Here is a 15,252-nt window from a genome sequence, read left to right as displayed (position 1 = left end):
CTGTCATGTTTAAGGACATATTTAAGTCATGCCAGCACCACATGTGCTCTTTCTTGGGGAGCTACTGGAGGGCTTGTGTTTCAAAGTACTGAGAGGAAATCTAGCCAGGCCCCAAGAGCCGGGATGGGATAAATAATACGTACACAGAAAACCAGACTAACAAAAAAGTAAGACATTTACTAACTCCCAGGTGAAGAAAAAAATGTTCATTTTGTTCTTTTTTTTTTTTTTTTTTTTTTAGTGTTTATTTATTTTTGAGACACAGAGAGACAGAGCATGAGCATGGGAGGGGCAGAGAGAGAGGGAGACACAGAATCCGAAGCAGGCTCCAGGCTCTGAGCTGTCAGCACAGAGCCCGACGCGGGGCTGGAACTCACAGACCATGAGATCATGACATGAGCCCAAGTCGGACGCTTAACCGACTGAGCCACCCAGGCGCCCCTTGACTGCTCTATTATAACTGTGAAAGCACTAAACACCGAATATTGCTCTCATCAAAATTACAATACAGCACAGGGTGTGAGGAGGGTAGGTAGGAAATATGTGTGTGGGTGCGTGGGGTTTGGGGAGACAGCTATATCCTAATCCTCCATGGGAGGATGTCAGCAGATAGAACCTAACATGAGAAGTCCAGAACAAAACAAGCATGAAATAACATGGTTATACCAAAGACATCAGCTAAAAAGGTTGGAAGGAGGGGCGCCTGGGTGGCTCAGTCGGTTAAGCATCCGACTTGGGCTCGGGTCATGATCTCACGGTTCGTGGGTTCGTAGGTTCGAGCCCTGCGTCGGGCTCTGTGCTGACAGCTCGGAGCCTGGAGCCTGCTTGGGATTCCGTGTCTCCTTCTCTCTCTGCCCCTCCCCTGCTCACACTCTGTCTCTGTCTCTCAATAATAAATAAATGTGAAAAAAAAGTTACAGTGGTTGGAAGGAACCATCTCTAGGGAGTAAGAAACATGGTCAGTCAGGGAGGGGAAGACAACTGTTATTTCCCAACTAGCCCTTTAGAACTATCTGACTTTTTTTTTTTTTAATTTTTTTTTTCAACGTTTTTTATTTATTTTTGGGACAGAGAGAGACAGAGCATGAACGGGGGAGGGGCAGAGAGAGAGGGAGACACAGAATCGGAAACAGGCTCCAGGCTCCGAGCCATCGGCCCAGAGCCTGACGCGGGGCTTGAACTCACGGACCGCGAGATCGTGACCTGGCTGAAGTCGGACGCTTAACCGACTGCGCCACCCAGGCGCCCCAGAACTATCTGACTTTTTAAACCATGTGCATGGATAACACTAATTTTTAAAAAATCAAAATATTAAGCACACCACAAATGAAAACATCCAAAACAGGAGGCTCTCTCCTCTACAGTCTCCTTAAAATGTAGTTAAGAGAGTAAGAGTGTTATTTTTTTATATCCCATAAAATGATCTTGAAAATTAAAGGCAATCCAATAACATAAACAGAACCTTTAAAAAAACAATTATGAAATACCCTCTCTCCCTCTCCCCAAAGGGATGACTCATGTAAGAGTGAGTAGTAACTGGTTCTGTTAACCCCTCCTTGCTAAACATGACTCATTTATGGTGAGGTGGGCAGTAAATGATGTCACAATGTATCCAGGGAATGAGCCATAGGTTGAAAATATAGTCATTGGTGATTATGGTTAAGAACTGCCCTGAGAGCTTAGAATAAAAACAAAGTAAAATAAATAAATAAATAAATAAATAAATACATACATACATACATACATACATACAAAGTCAACAAGTCAAGATATGATATTTTGGCATCTAAACTCTTGTAACAGGCTTGTGACTTCAAAATGTGCCTCTTTCTAAATTTTTAACATTTATTCATTTTTGAGAGACAGAGCGCAAGCAGGGGAGGGGCAGAGAGAGGGAGACACAGAATCCAAAGCGGGCTCCAGGCTCCGAGCTGTCAGCACAGAGCCCAATACGGGGCTTGAAATCACGAACAGTGAGATCGTGACCTGAGCTGGAGTTGGACACCCGACTAACTGAGCCACCCAGGTGCCCCTAAATGTGCCTCCTCTAGACAGATTTCTTTGGGGCCTTTTACAGAGATCTCATCTTTACTATATACCTGTTACTTCAGGAACAATAAAAGTACTAATTCTCCAATCTGTAGGTGTAATTAGGGAAGAGGTCTAATCCAGTATCAAAGCTCCAGGAAGGTATTAAATGTCTTCTTTGGCTTTCCCCTGTGGCTTAAAATACTTACAGCATCAGTTACTGGTCATTTTTCATACCAATTTTAAAACCCCAACCTGGGAGACCCTGGGGGGCTCAGTTGGTTAAGCATCCAGTTTCAGCTGCTCAGGTCATGATCTCACGGTTTGTGAGTTTGAGCCCCATGTCGGGCTCTGTACTGACAGCTCAGAGCCTGGAGCACACTTCAGATTCTGTGTCTCCCTCTCTCTCTGCCCCTCCCCTGCTCGTGTTCGGTGTTTCTCAAAAAAAAAAAAAAAAAAAAAAAAAAAAAGAATAAATGTTAAAAAAAATTAAAAACAAAACAAAACAAAAGACACTCAGATCTGTGGAACAGAACAGAGAACCCAGAAATGGACCCACAAACGTATGGCCAACTAATCTTTGACAAAGCAGGAAAGAATATCCAACGGAATAAAGACAGTCTCTTCAGCAAGTGGTGCTGGGAAAACTGGACAGCGACATGAAGAAAACTGAACCTGGACCACTTTCTTACACTAGACACAAAATAAACTCAAAATGGATGAAAGACCTAAACGTAAGATGGGAAGCCATCAAAATCCTCGAGGAGAAAGCAGGCAAAAACCTCTTTGATCTTGGCCGCAGCAATTTCTTACTCAACACGTCTCCGGAGGCCAGGGAAACAAAAGCGAAAATGAACTACTGGGACCTCATCAAAATAAAAAGCTTCTGCACAGCGAAGGAAACAATCAGCAAAACTAAAAGGCAACCGACAGAATGGGAGAAGATATTTACAAATGACACATCAGATAAAGGGTTAGTATCCAAAATCTACAAAGAACTTATCAAACTGAACACCCAAAAAACAAATAATCCAATGAAGAAATGGGCGAAAGACAAGAATAGACACTTCTCCAAAGAAGACATCCAGATGGCCAATCGACACATGAAAAAATGCTCCACATGACTCATCATCAGGGAAATACAAATCAAAACCACACTGAGATACCACCTCACACCTGTCAGAATGGCTCACATGAACAACTCAGGCAACAACAGATGTTGGCGAGGATGCGGAGAAAGAGGATCTCTTTTGCGTTGTTGGTGGGAATGCAAGCTGGTGCAGCCACTCTGGAAAACAGTATGGAGGTTCCGCAAAAAATTAAAAATAGAACTACCCTACGACCCAGCAATTGCACTACTAAGCATTTATCCAAGGGATCCAGGTGTGCTGTTTCAAAGGGATACAGACACCCCAATGTTTATAGCAGCACTATCAACAATAGCCAAAGTATGGAAAGAGCACAAATGTCCATCAATGGATGAATGGATAAAGAAGATGTGGTGTGTGTATGTATGTATATATATATATATATATATATATATGCATACATACACAGTGGAGTATTACTCAGCAATCGAAAAGAATGAAATCTTGCCATTTGCAACTACGTAGATGGAACTGGAGGGTATTGTGCTAAGCGAAATTAGTCAGAGAAAGACAAATATCATAGGACTTCACCCATACGAGGACTTTAAGAGACAAGACAGATGAACGTAAGGGAGGGGAAACAAAAATAATATAAAAACAGGGAGGGGGACAAAACAGAAGAGACTCATAAATACGGAGAACAAACAGAGCATTACTGGAGGGGCTGTGGGAGGGGGGATGGGCTAAATGGTTAAGGGGCACTAAGGAATATACTCCTGAAATCATTGTTGCACTACACGCTAACTTGGATGTAAATTTTAAAAATAATAAAAAAATAAAATAAAATAAAGAAAGAAAGAGAGAAAGAAAGGAAAAGAAAAAAAAAAAGAAAAAAAATAAAAAACGAAACAAAACAAAAAAACCCCAACCTGGTCTCCCCTACCCATCCTAGACACATCTGCATTGGGTTCTCTACGCCCAAACCCCAGCTCTCTCCCCAAACCCCAGCTTTTGTGACTTAGTGCCTGCAATCTGTGCGTTTGGAAACTGTGATCCTCACAACAAATGTGCCATTAGGGAGTGATTAGCGCTGAGCTATTCCCACTCTGCTCTCTCCCGCCTCACGTGCAAGAGGGCTGACTGCATTTGAGACCTGGGGGTCTACACCCGGGAGGGTGGGCCGACTCCAGGCCCTGCGTGCCTCAGCGTGCGGGGCCGAGAGTCTGTTCTCACCTGGGCGGCGGGATAGGGGTTCAGCGGGCTGGTGGCCGACAGCTGTCTGCTGAAACCCTGATGCGCTTCGGGGCCGGGGGACAGCGTGAGGGGGCTGACCGGGGGCTGCCGCCGCCGAGAGGGGCCGCTCAGGGCCGTGGTGGAGAGAGACGGGTTGCTGAGGGAAAAGAGCCGGAGGGAAGGGTGAAGGGCAGAGGCGCTGGGCGCGGGTGTCTGTGGGTGGCTGTTCGGGGAGGACGAAAGTGCAGTCTTGCTGAGCGTGGCCTGGATGGAGGGGTTGCTCCGAGAGCTCTGGAGGCCTACGGGACAACAGAGTCACAAGTCACTCGCCACAATCTTTCGTGTCCCTGAGGTGAAAGAAAGCTTCACTTCCTACTATCCGTATTCGATGCCGGTTCTGCCCGTGGGGAGCTCCTGGCGGCTCCCCTAAGCGCACTGGTGGCCGACGTGGCCGTGGTGGGGAAAGGATGCACTCGGACTGAGAGCTGGTGGCCGCAGGGTGACAGCGAGTCGTACTCCCGGGGAAGCGTGGAAACGGCCGCTGGGCGGGCTGGACAGAGGCCAGGGGTGTGTGTGCTCAGCCACAACCAGGCCAAAAGACCCCAGGGCCGCGCACACATTCTGTTTAGAGCCCCCGAACGCGCTGTCCCAGGCACCTGCCTGGATCCTGCGCTGCCTTCAGAGAGCATTCCCTTCACTGAGAGTCATGGCTCTGGGGCGCTGCCTTGGCGGGGACCCTGTCAATACCCTGGACACCCCAGAGGATCACAGGAAGGGACCCCCTCCCGTGTCTCCTGTTTTCTCTTTGCTTTTCCGGCTCCCCAGAAATCTTTAAGGGCAGTCTATTCCAATTCAGGGAAAATGAAGTTTTCGCCGGTTCTTTGTGTCATTTGGGGGGAAGGGTAGTGAATTTTAGCACGAGCAAGAGAGTTTGGGAAAAGGCATTTCCACGGCACAGGCTTCTGGGCATAAGTTCTATGAGGCCGGGACCGTATCCTGCATCCTGCCAGGCCTGGCACAGAGTGGCCTTGCTCCGTGACTTAACAATGCCACCACGCATCTCAAATGGGAATGCCGTGTTTCAAAGTTCAGTCCATCATTCTGGTATTGGCAGGTGGGGTGAGCAGAACTGTGTGTTCTTTTATGTTCATAAAAAAAAAAAAAAATCAGTGTTAGATGAAAGTTACTATAATTCAGCAATGACAAAGCATTCTTTGCTGGAAAATGCTTTTTTTTTTTTTTTTTTAATAGAGGCACCTGGGTGGCTCAGTTGGTTGTGTCTGACTCTTGGTTCCAGCTCAGGTCATGATCTCATGGCTCGTGAGTTCGAGCCCTGTATCTGGGCTCTGCACTGACAGTTTGGGGCCTGCTGGGGATTCTCTCTCTCCCCCTCTCTCTGGCCCTCCCCCATGCTCTCTCTGAAAATAAATAAACTTTAAAAAAAATAGGGAAGGGGCGCCTGGGTGGCTCAGTCGGTTGGGCGGCTGACTTTGGCTCAAGTCATGGTCTCGCAGTCTGTGAGTTCAAGCCCTACGTTGGGCTCTGTGCTGACAGCTTAGAGCCTGGAGCCTGCTTCAGATTCTGTCTCCCTCTCTCTCTGCCTCTCCCCTGCTCACACTCTGTCTCTCTCTCTCTCTCTCTCTCTCTGTCAAGAATAAAATAAAAACATAGAAAAAAAACTTTTAAATAGGGAAGACATCTCTGATAAACCCTACATAGCTGTTGCACAGTGTAAGTCTCCACGGAAAGACCAGAGATCCAGCTGGCTCAAGAATCAGGGCTAAAGACGTGAACTGAGTTTAAAAAACAAATCCACTCATTCAGAGGGAAAGCTCAAAGATGTTTTAAAAAACGCGTACAGCCTTGTATACATGCATTTTAAGGAGTACCTAGAAATTATATAAATACTTGCTATCGGGTCTGACAATGTTCTGGACAAAATACTACTTTTTTGAGGAAGATAGAGGGTGGTGGTAAACACAGGACTTGCAGCTGAAGCAAAGTGCCAAGGGCTGCCCCAGCTGCCCCAAGACCCCAGAGAGCTAAGTGCTGATGCTGCTTTGTTCAGGTGACCTTGGATGCCCTTGTACCTCCAGAATTCAGCAAGCACACGAAAGTAGAGCGACAAGATAATGAAATGATCTTAGTAAGTAAATAAAGGTAATCTCTGAAATCAACTCTAAAATTCTGTGGGACAATGGCTGCACTGCAACGAGCATTAGAGAAGCTTCCAGCTGCCCAAGCTAAAGGGGACTTCTCCCCTGGGAGTGGCGAATTCTGACCTGAGTGAACCAGCAGGCCCTTTCCCACTGGTGGACCATCACTGGGGAGCCCTTCCAGAGGGTGAACGGTCCACACCACAGTTCTTGGGAACCCTTACAGCGGGAGGGGTGGACGGCACCACTGGGAGTACGGGGTCAATACCTGCCTCAGGCATGGACAAGAGCGTCTGTGGAGGTTCAAGTAAATTCAGTCGTGTTCCAACATAGGATCTGAGCTGCGGGCCCTCAAACTTGTACAGTAACCCAAGTCTCATCATGGCAACGTTTTTTTAATCCCCCCTTTTTTTTTTTTAATTTATTTATTTATTTTGGGAGAGACAGACAGAAAGCAGGGGAGGGGCACAGAGAGAGGGGGACAGAGGATCTGAAGCGGGCTCTGCGCTGACAGCAGACAGCCCGACGTGGGGCTCGAACTCACGAACTGTGAGATCATGACCTGAGCCGGAGTCGGAGGCTCACTCGACTGAACCACTGAGGCGCCCCCCGCCCCCCACCCGCCTGCCGTGGCAACATTTTAATATAGCCATATGCTGCATCTTTAGGCACCTCTGATTTGAACCAATAATTTGAACCAATAATTTTAAACTGTGGTAGATTTCTATTTAATATATTTATCTATCTAGTATAAAATATTTTCATCGTATCCCTCACAAATTTTCTAAAATCCATAATATTCTCTGTGGCACCTGGGTGGAGCGTCCAACTTTGGCTCAGGTCATGATCTCACGGTTCACGAGTTCAAGCCCCATGTGGGGCTCTCTGTTGTCAGCAGAGGCCACTTGAGTTCTCTGTTCCCCACTCTCTCTGCCCCTTTCCAGCTCACGCTCTCACTCTCCAAAATAAACATTAAAATAATAATAATAATAAATAAAATAAAATTCAAAGTATTCTCTTTTGAAACCCAATGGGAAATTAGAGGGATCTAGAGAGAGAGCCGTAATTATAAACCACCAGCATACGTTTGATTAAGAGCCCCAGACATTGTTCAGTGAACACAGAAAGGAAAGGCCTTGTTTTCCTGGACTCTCCCATCCTACTCTCCCAGTCCCAGGACACCCGGGCTGGTGAGGACGATAGAGGACAAGGTTTAGCCCAGTGTGCTAGAGCCCATCCAACCCGGCAGAAACAGACCACCAAAGGGAAACATCGGCAGGGGTCAAGAGCTACCAGAACCGATAACGTAACTTATCTCTAAGTCGGATGCAGTCATTCTCATTGAACGACTAATAGGCCGCCTGGCTGGGGGCCACCTGTGATTCAGCCACTTGGGCACCTACATGGGTGCGGCCCTTAGTGAGTGGCCGGCACTTACCGGAAGAGCTTCTTATGCCCAGGTGAGTCATAGAGGCTGGCAGGTTGCCCACACTGTTCCCCACACTCATACTACCAAAGATGTGGTCACTGGTGTCCAGTGAGGCCGGCAGGGGCGCGGAATAGTGGAGGTTGGTTAGGTCTGGCAGCGACCCCCCGGTATTCAGGGTCCCCAGAAAGGGGGAGAGGCCTATGTTTTGGCCGTTGTGTGGAAAAGCACTGGGAAAAAAAATAAAGAGAGAGAGGAAGAGAAAGAGAGAGAGAGAGAGAGAGAGAGAGAGAGAGAGAGAGAGAGAGAGAGATTACTTTCTAAAGTGCATTTGGCTGCTGGGGAACAGAATGTGCTTGTTGAATAAAGGCAGCGGGTATCAAACACCCAGGCCCCGGCGTCGTGGGCTTTAACTCTCCCTCGTTCTGAGAACTTGCATCCTTGGCTTAACCTCTCTGAAGGGCAACCGCCTTACCTGTTAACTCAGACTAAGGACATCACCTATGCCCACTTTACAGAAATATCTTCCGCGAGCAGATCGGACTGTGGGTGCAAAAGTTCTTTGAAAATTATAAAGCCCTATACAAAATGTGAGGCACTGCTTTATATTTATGGAGTTCTTTTTGCTAGATTTTAAAAGTATCTTTCCCACCAAAAAAAAAAAAAAAAAAAAAAGACAAGAAAACAAACAAACGAAAAGAACGTCGGCATCAAACAGGTACCTTCTAAGATATATTTTTTCAGTTAGAATCTTCGTAAGTTTTGAAGTGAGAAAGACATGCTGGCAGTCGCCTGCTGGTAACGTGCCGGGGGTGGGGGGGGGGGGACACCGCGTGCCAGGCGCTGGGCTGAGGGCGGGCCATGTGAGGACGAGCCGAGCCAGCGGATTCGCCGTCAGGCTCACCCCTGACGTCTGCAGGCCTGGAGCCAGAGCTCAGATGGAGGCCCACAGACCGTGCGTCTAAACTTCTAAAAGTTATGAATCAAGTGAACGAACTCTTACACTGTCCCGGAAAACGACACCTTCTTGATAGTTCTGGAAAGCCAGATTCAAGCTGAGAATCGCCCGGTTCCTTGAAGTTCCACACGGGGACACACGGGGGGTGTCGTCCTCCGTCCACCGCAGCCCGCTCCTCACCGGGGGCCACCCGTGGGGCTATCCCAGCCTGCAGGCCAAGGCCCGGCCACACTCCACATCCCCCCACCCCGCCCCTCAGGCAGGTGGTGTGTCCCCCAGGGGCCCCTTGGGACGCCAGACTCAAGGGGAGTGGGGCCTCTAAAGTGTGGGGCTCCGGGAGGGGCTGCCCAGCCCAGGCCTGAGGAGCACCACGCTTGGGGTTCACAGGCAGGCGGGAGAGACAGACCGGCAGTAAAGCAAGCGACTGCAGTGTGGAAGGAAGCGTGTGGGGCCTGGGCCGATAAGGGGTTGGGAGGACCGTTAGGGACGCGTGACACTGAGGACACAGAAGCGGGAGTTGTCACTGTCAGGATGGGCGGGGGAAGGAAGCCTTCACCGAGCACAGGGCAGGGTGCTCACGCTTCAAGGAAGCAGCGTGGCCAGGGAGTGAGAGCAGAGGCCGGGAAGGGGTGGGTAGCAGATGAGGCAGGAGGGGAGTGAAGTGAACAAGGGGTGAGAGGATGTGCTGTTCTGAAGGGTCCAGATCAGGGACTGTGAGAAGTAGGGAGGCCAGCATAGGCTGGAGAATGCCGCCTCAGAGATAACACCGTGGTTACAATGTGGAGGACGGCGTGAGGGAGCAGACGCTGAGGCAGGGAGAGCCTGTTAGAAGGCTCCTGTGTGGGGGAGCCTGGGGGGGTTCAGTCAGTCGAGCGCCCGACTTCGGCTCAGGTCATGATCTCACGGTTCGTGAGTTTGAGCCCCTCGTCGGGCTCTGTGCTGACAGTTCGGAGCCTAGAGCTTCGGATTCCGTGTCACCCTCCCTCTCTGCTCCTCCCCTGCTCATGCTCTGTCTCTCTGTGTCTCAAAAATAAATGAAAACATTAAAAATTAAAAAAAAAAAAAAGAAAAAAAAAAAGAAGGCTCCTGTGTGGTCCAGGTCTGACCAGGAGGAGAGCTGTGGGGCTGAAGAGGAGGAAAACAGCTGGAGGAAGGCGCCGTTAGCCAGGAGCAGCGGAAGGCAATGTCAACACGTCACCTCCCAGGGACCAGCCACAGGCATTCGGGCCTCAAGAGACTCAGACAAAGCAGCCATATAACACAATTCTGTAGTGCAGTGACAGAGCCTGGTGGCATAAGGTGTGGAGGGGATGACGGGCAGGCGGGGGGGTGGGGGGACTCCCCGGGGGGCTCCTGGGCTGAGTTCGAAGGCCCAGGAATTCAGAGCATCTAGGTGGGAAAACCATTTCAGGCAGAGTTCACAGCCTGGGCAAAGCAGGGAAGCGTGAAACCACACAGTGTGCCCAAGGAATTTAGATACCGCAGGAAATACAGCAGGAAGGTCAAGTTCAGGAGAGGCGGTGGCGATAGGAGGCGGGACTGGATAGGTAGGCAGAGAGCGCACAAGGCTCAGACAGACAAGAACCCAGTGGAAGGCTCGGTGGGGGGGCAGGGGGAGACCTAGTCATTCTGAGGACAGTGTGGCTAATAGACGGGGGAGGGAGGACGCACAGGGAGCAGAGCCTGGGGGCAGCAAGGTCAGTGGTGGCTGCTGCTGAGTAGTCCCAGGTGACAAAGGGAGAGCATGTGGGAATGGAGAGACACGGATGAAGTCTGAAGACACCTGCAGCAGTCCTCGAGAAGGACTCCGGATTTTGCAGCATGGGGATGCCAGCCTAGGGACACTGGGGTGTATGAGCACACCGGGGGTAAGGGTAGGTGCTCGGGGGACGATAATGAATTCTGTCTTAGACACGGAGTCCCCACAGTGCAAGAGGATGTGTACTTGGGATGTCTCCTGAGGAACAGCGGGGGCAGAGGCCAGGCCACAGTAGGCTGAGGAATGGACAGGCCTTAAGGAAGACTCAACAGTAAATACTCTTCCAAAAGTGTGGCTAAGAATTCTGGAAACGAGAAGGAAGGAAGGAAGGAAGGAAGGAAGGAAGGAAGGAAGGAAGGAAGGGAGGGAGGGAGGGAGGGAGGGAGGGAGGGAGGGAGGGAGGGAGGAAGGGAGGGAAGGAACAGAAGGAACGGAAAGGGAACTCAGGGCTAAGGAAGGGCTTTTTCAGTGTAGCTTCCTTAGTAAGTACACTGAAACGTAGACTGAAAAACCTAGTAGAAGGGCTGGGAAGGGCCAAACACTCAGGAGAGGGAAGGGCAAGCAGGAGGGAGAGGCTTCGGAGAGCCCAGTGGGGACGTAGGGCCAGGGCATGGGTAAGGTGAGGGGGCACCTCCTGAACAGGAGGGGGCACCTATGGCTCTGATCCCACGAAAACAGAATGGTGAGGGGAATCGGGCAGGAGGGGAGCTGAGCGTTCCTTCTGGGTGGCCTCCCTTTCTGGGTACAGGTAAGGGGGTTAACTGTGGAGGCTTGGAAAGAAATGGGGAAGAAGGAAAGGTGTCCAATGTGACGGATGAGGAGGAAAGGTAATTTTGGTTGTAGAGAAACTGAACGGGAAACCTTGTCTTTCGGGGGGCTGGATGCAGGACACCGGTCGTAGGGTTAAAGGTCAAGGTCTAGGAAAAGGAGCTTGGGAACCCAGAGCTGATCACCCTGAGAGCAGACGGGCTCTCGGGCTGAGAGAAGAGAGACCCATGGGGTGGGGGTGGGGGTGGGGGTGGGGGTGGGTGGGTGGGGAGGGACTGCAGTGGGAGGAAGGGCGGAAGGCAGGGTCCCGCGGCTCGTAACAGGGATGGGGAAAATCACTGGCCAGTGTGAAGCAGGTCATTGGTGACATTAAAACAGTTTCTCTTTGGCTGAGAGAAATACAAGCTGTAACTTTCCAGATATACTTACTCCCGGCCCGAGTTCTCTCCTGAATCTGATATGAGGCATGTGACAGTATCCCTAGTTCAAAACCCTCTGATGATTCCACTCTGACTTCAAGTCCCACGCAAGCTACGCCAGCCTCCGCATTCTCCAGGCACACGCCTGCCTCAGGGTCTCTGACTTGCTGTCCCCTCCGCCCGGAACACGTCCCCCTTCGGCTCCTCCTCCCAGGTTCGGGTCACACAGCATCTCAGCCAAGAAGGGGCTTGCCGATCTGCCTTTGCCTTCTTCCTCCTGGCGCCCACCAACACATGACATATTTATCTGCCTAACTGCCCCTGCCCGTCTGTCTCCTCTAGAGCATCGGCTCCTTGAAAAGCAGGGACTTGATGTGCTTTGTTCACTGCTCTACCCCAGCACCTACAATCAGGGGGCCAATAAATACTTGAATGACTAAGAGTCACTGAATAGAACCCCGCCTCTAACACAAGAGCAAGAAAACAACACTCTTTATCTGCGAAACGCCAGCTCTAAAGCTCTGGTCAGGGGGAGGGGAGGCGGCCAACAATTCGCAGCCTCGTTCCCCGGAACGTGGGCCTTTGGAGTCTTGATCCCTCAGTTGTCCGAGGGGTGAGCCCAAACTGGTTCTTGAAGAAAATCTTAGCCCTTTCCATAAAAACCACATCGCCCCCTATCTGCGGGGACGTCCTGCGCCCCAGGTGTGCTGGTCTTCCGTCCAGGTATGTGTCCTGCCAGGCTTTTTGACTTTTTGAAGAGAAGGTCAATCCTCAGCTCAGCTCGGTGGACTGTTAATTGCACGAGTTTAGGTTTAGCCAAAAAAGAAAAGGGGAGAAAGAAATAAAGTCCGCACTCAGGGGACTCCGTAGGCAGTTCCCTGAATGAACTGCCGTGAAAAACACATAGAAAGCTTTGCTGGGGAAATAACACGCAACGACGGCCTGAGGTCGATTAACTCCGTCCACAGACTCTGAAATGTGTGCTCGTCCTCAGGTAGATCGTGCAAGGGTCCCGTTTTCACACCACATTATTTCGAGACCCGGAAAGAGTCGCTGCTTCTCAGCTGATTTTGGTTCGAAGCGGTGGGACAGCCCTGGGGGGCTCTGTGAGGACCCTGCCCCTCGGGTCCCCAGGGCTCCGTCGGTGTGCACGCTGTACCCCATCTCGCGGGCCAGTTCGAGGGGCGCCTGTTGACGTGGGGGCTTCATTATCCCTCCCAGCTCCCCGCTCGTCCGCAGCCCCGATTTCCTCATGAACTTCCTGCATTAATGTTGGTACCATACCTACTTCTTGTGAGCTGTCTCAAATCTTTTAGGGAGTAAAGCTGTACGCTCCTGAACGCACAGGCGAATCAGTGGTTTCAAAAACACTCTTTTTGTAGTTGCAAATTTCTCCCACGATGTTCATCTTCCGCTCAGTTTTTTAAATCGTGGTAAAACGTACCTCACGTGAAACGTATCACTCGTAATCGTGTATCTCAGTGGCACGAAGGGTGCTCAGGGACACACTCTCAATCGCCTTCTGCGCAAGGAAGCCCCCAGGCTGACGGACGCTGTCGCCCTCCCTGGCCACCGTCCCCGATGCCACGGGCCTTCGGCTTCTGTTTCTACAGCGGAGCCGGGTACTGACCAACGCTCGGCTGTGTTCCTCTCGGGTGCATCTAGGGCCGTTTCACTTGGCACTGCGGTTACGCAACTTGACGACTTTAAACAAATGAAACGTGAGTACCAAGGGGAGCTGCTGTCCCTAAAAAAAAAAATTCAGTGGACTTCCCATTCACACATGGTAAGTGAAGCTTCCCAGGGTTTTGTGACAAAGCAATGAGGCTCTCCTTCCGGGAGAACCCACGGTACGGTCTCTGAGCCGTGAATGGGCAGAACGTAAGTTACTTACCTGCCGCTTCCAACATCACAGGACCGAGGGCGCCCTGACAGGGACTGAATCTGGGGAGAGACAACAGTAATCGGGGCTTACACACTGCGAAGTCAGATGCCAGTTTTTTGAAAGAGTCTTTGTCAGTGTCCTGGGGCCCCAGTCAGTGCAAGGAGAGCCAGCGCTTGGGGGAGCATCCTCGCACGGCACACGTTTCTGTTCTGACTAGACTTTTCCCGGCCCGGGGGGAGGCAGAACATGAGTGAACTTTCTTCCTTTTTTTAAGAAAACAATTTTTTTTTAATGTTTATTTATTTTTGAGAGACAGAGCATGAGCGAGGGAGGGGCAGAGAGAGAGGGAGACACAGACTCTGAAGCAGGCTCCAGGCTCCGAGCTGGCAGCACAGAGCCCGAGGCGGGGCTCGAACTCACGGACCAAATCACTGTGAGATCATGACCCAGATAAAGTCGGATGCTTAACCCACTGAGCCACCCAGGAGCCCCACAGCCAAGTTTCTTGATTTTTGACGTGTTAATTTATCTTCTAGAGGAGTATTATTTCCTTCAAAAAGGCCAATGTTGGGGCACCTGAGTGGCGCAGTTGCTTAAGCGGCCGGCTTCAGCTCAGGTCATGATCTCGCGGTCTGAGGGTTCGAGCCCCGCGTCGGGCTCTGTGCTGACAGCTCAGACCCTGGAGCCTGCTTCGGAGTCTGTGTCTCCCTCTCTCCCTGCCCCCTCCCCCACCCATGCTCTATCGCTCTCAAAAATAAATATATATATATATATATATATTTTTTAAAACCCGATGTTTTCTATAGAGAGCTTTTATTTATTTATTTATTTATTTATTTATTTATTTATTTAAAAATTTTTTTTCAACGTTTTTTATTTATTTTTGGGACAGAGAGAGACAGAGCATGAACGGGGGAGGGGCAGAGAGAGAGGGAGACACAGAATCTGAAACAGGCTCCAGGCTCCGAGCCATCAGCCCAGAGCCCGACGCGGGGCTCGAACTCACGGACCGCGAGATCGTGACCTGGCTGAAGTCGGACGCTTAACCGACTGCGCCACCCAGGCGCCCCAATATAGAGAGCTTTTAAATAAACATTACTTTTCCAACTGGCCTCACAAGAAAAGAAGAAAGAAAACAAAACCGGGTGAAGAAGGAGGAAATTAATGTCAGAAGAAAATACACATTTTAACTAGAGTCGAAGCTTGGGGAGAGGGGGCAGGGATTTTCATTTTGTTCATTGTAGCATCTATCCCGGCAGCCAGGATGCCTGGCGGTAGGGGCGTGATAAACAGATGTTGGGGAAAAAACCCGAATGTACCGTTGACTCACTCTTGTCCCAGAAACGATCTACAGAGTGCTGCGTGGCCGCAAGAACCATGGTGAGGACGGCTCTCCGGAGAGAGCAGTCCCCGGGGCTCAGGCAAGAGTGGGTACCGCCACCCCTCCGCTGGAGAAGCCACGCGTGTCTTCTGAAAAAAGGCTCCAAACCCGCCTGTGCCTCCCACGGCCCCAAAGACAGTGCGGGTGCTTC

At 50.4% G+C, this 15,252-nt stretch overlaps 1 protein-coding gene across 4 annotated transcripts in view; it reads right to left on the bottom strand.

Moving 5' to 3' along the window:
* CRTC3 (CREB regulated transcription coactivator 3) overlaps positions 1 to 15,252 on the bottom strand; it is a 109,898-nt gene that overhangs the window by 14,248 nt on the left and 80,398 nt on the right. For all 4 annotated transcript variants that reach the window (XR_009263794.1, XR_009263793.1, XR_009263795.1 and 1 more), the window contains exons 9-11: positions 13,730 to 13,779; positions 7,944 to 8,161; positions 4,350 to 4,648 (exon numbers count right to left, since the gene is read on the bottom strand). Coding sequence is in view for 1 of the 4 variants with exons in the window: in XM_058736497.1 (XP_058592480.1) it covers positions 4,350 to 4,648; positions 7,944 to 8,161; positions 13,730 to 13,779 (567 nt within the window). In the remaining 3 variants the exon portion in view is untranslated. The remainder of the gene's footprint in view (positions 1 to 4,349; positions 4,649 to 7,943; positions 8,162 to 13,729; positions 13,780 to 15,252) is intronic.

Source organism: Neofelis nebulosa, chromosome 7, assembly GCF_028018385.1.
Source record: "Neofelis nebulosa isolate mNeoNeb1 chromosome 7, mNeoNeb1.pri, whole genome shotgun sequence".
NCBI lineage: Eukaryota > Metazoa > Chordata > Mammalia > Carnivora > Felidae > Neofelis > Neofelis nebulosa.
This window is presented reverse-complemented; position numbering and strand designations above follow the sequence as displayed.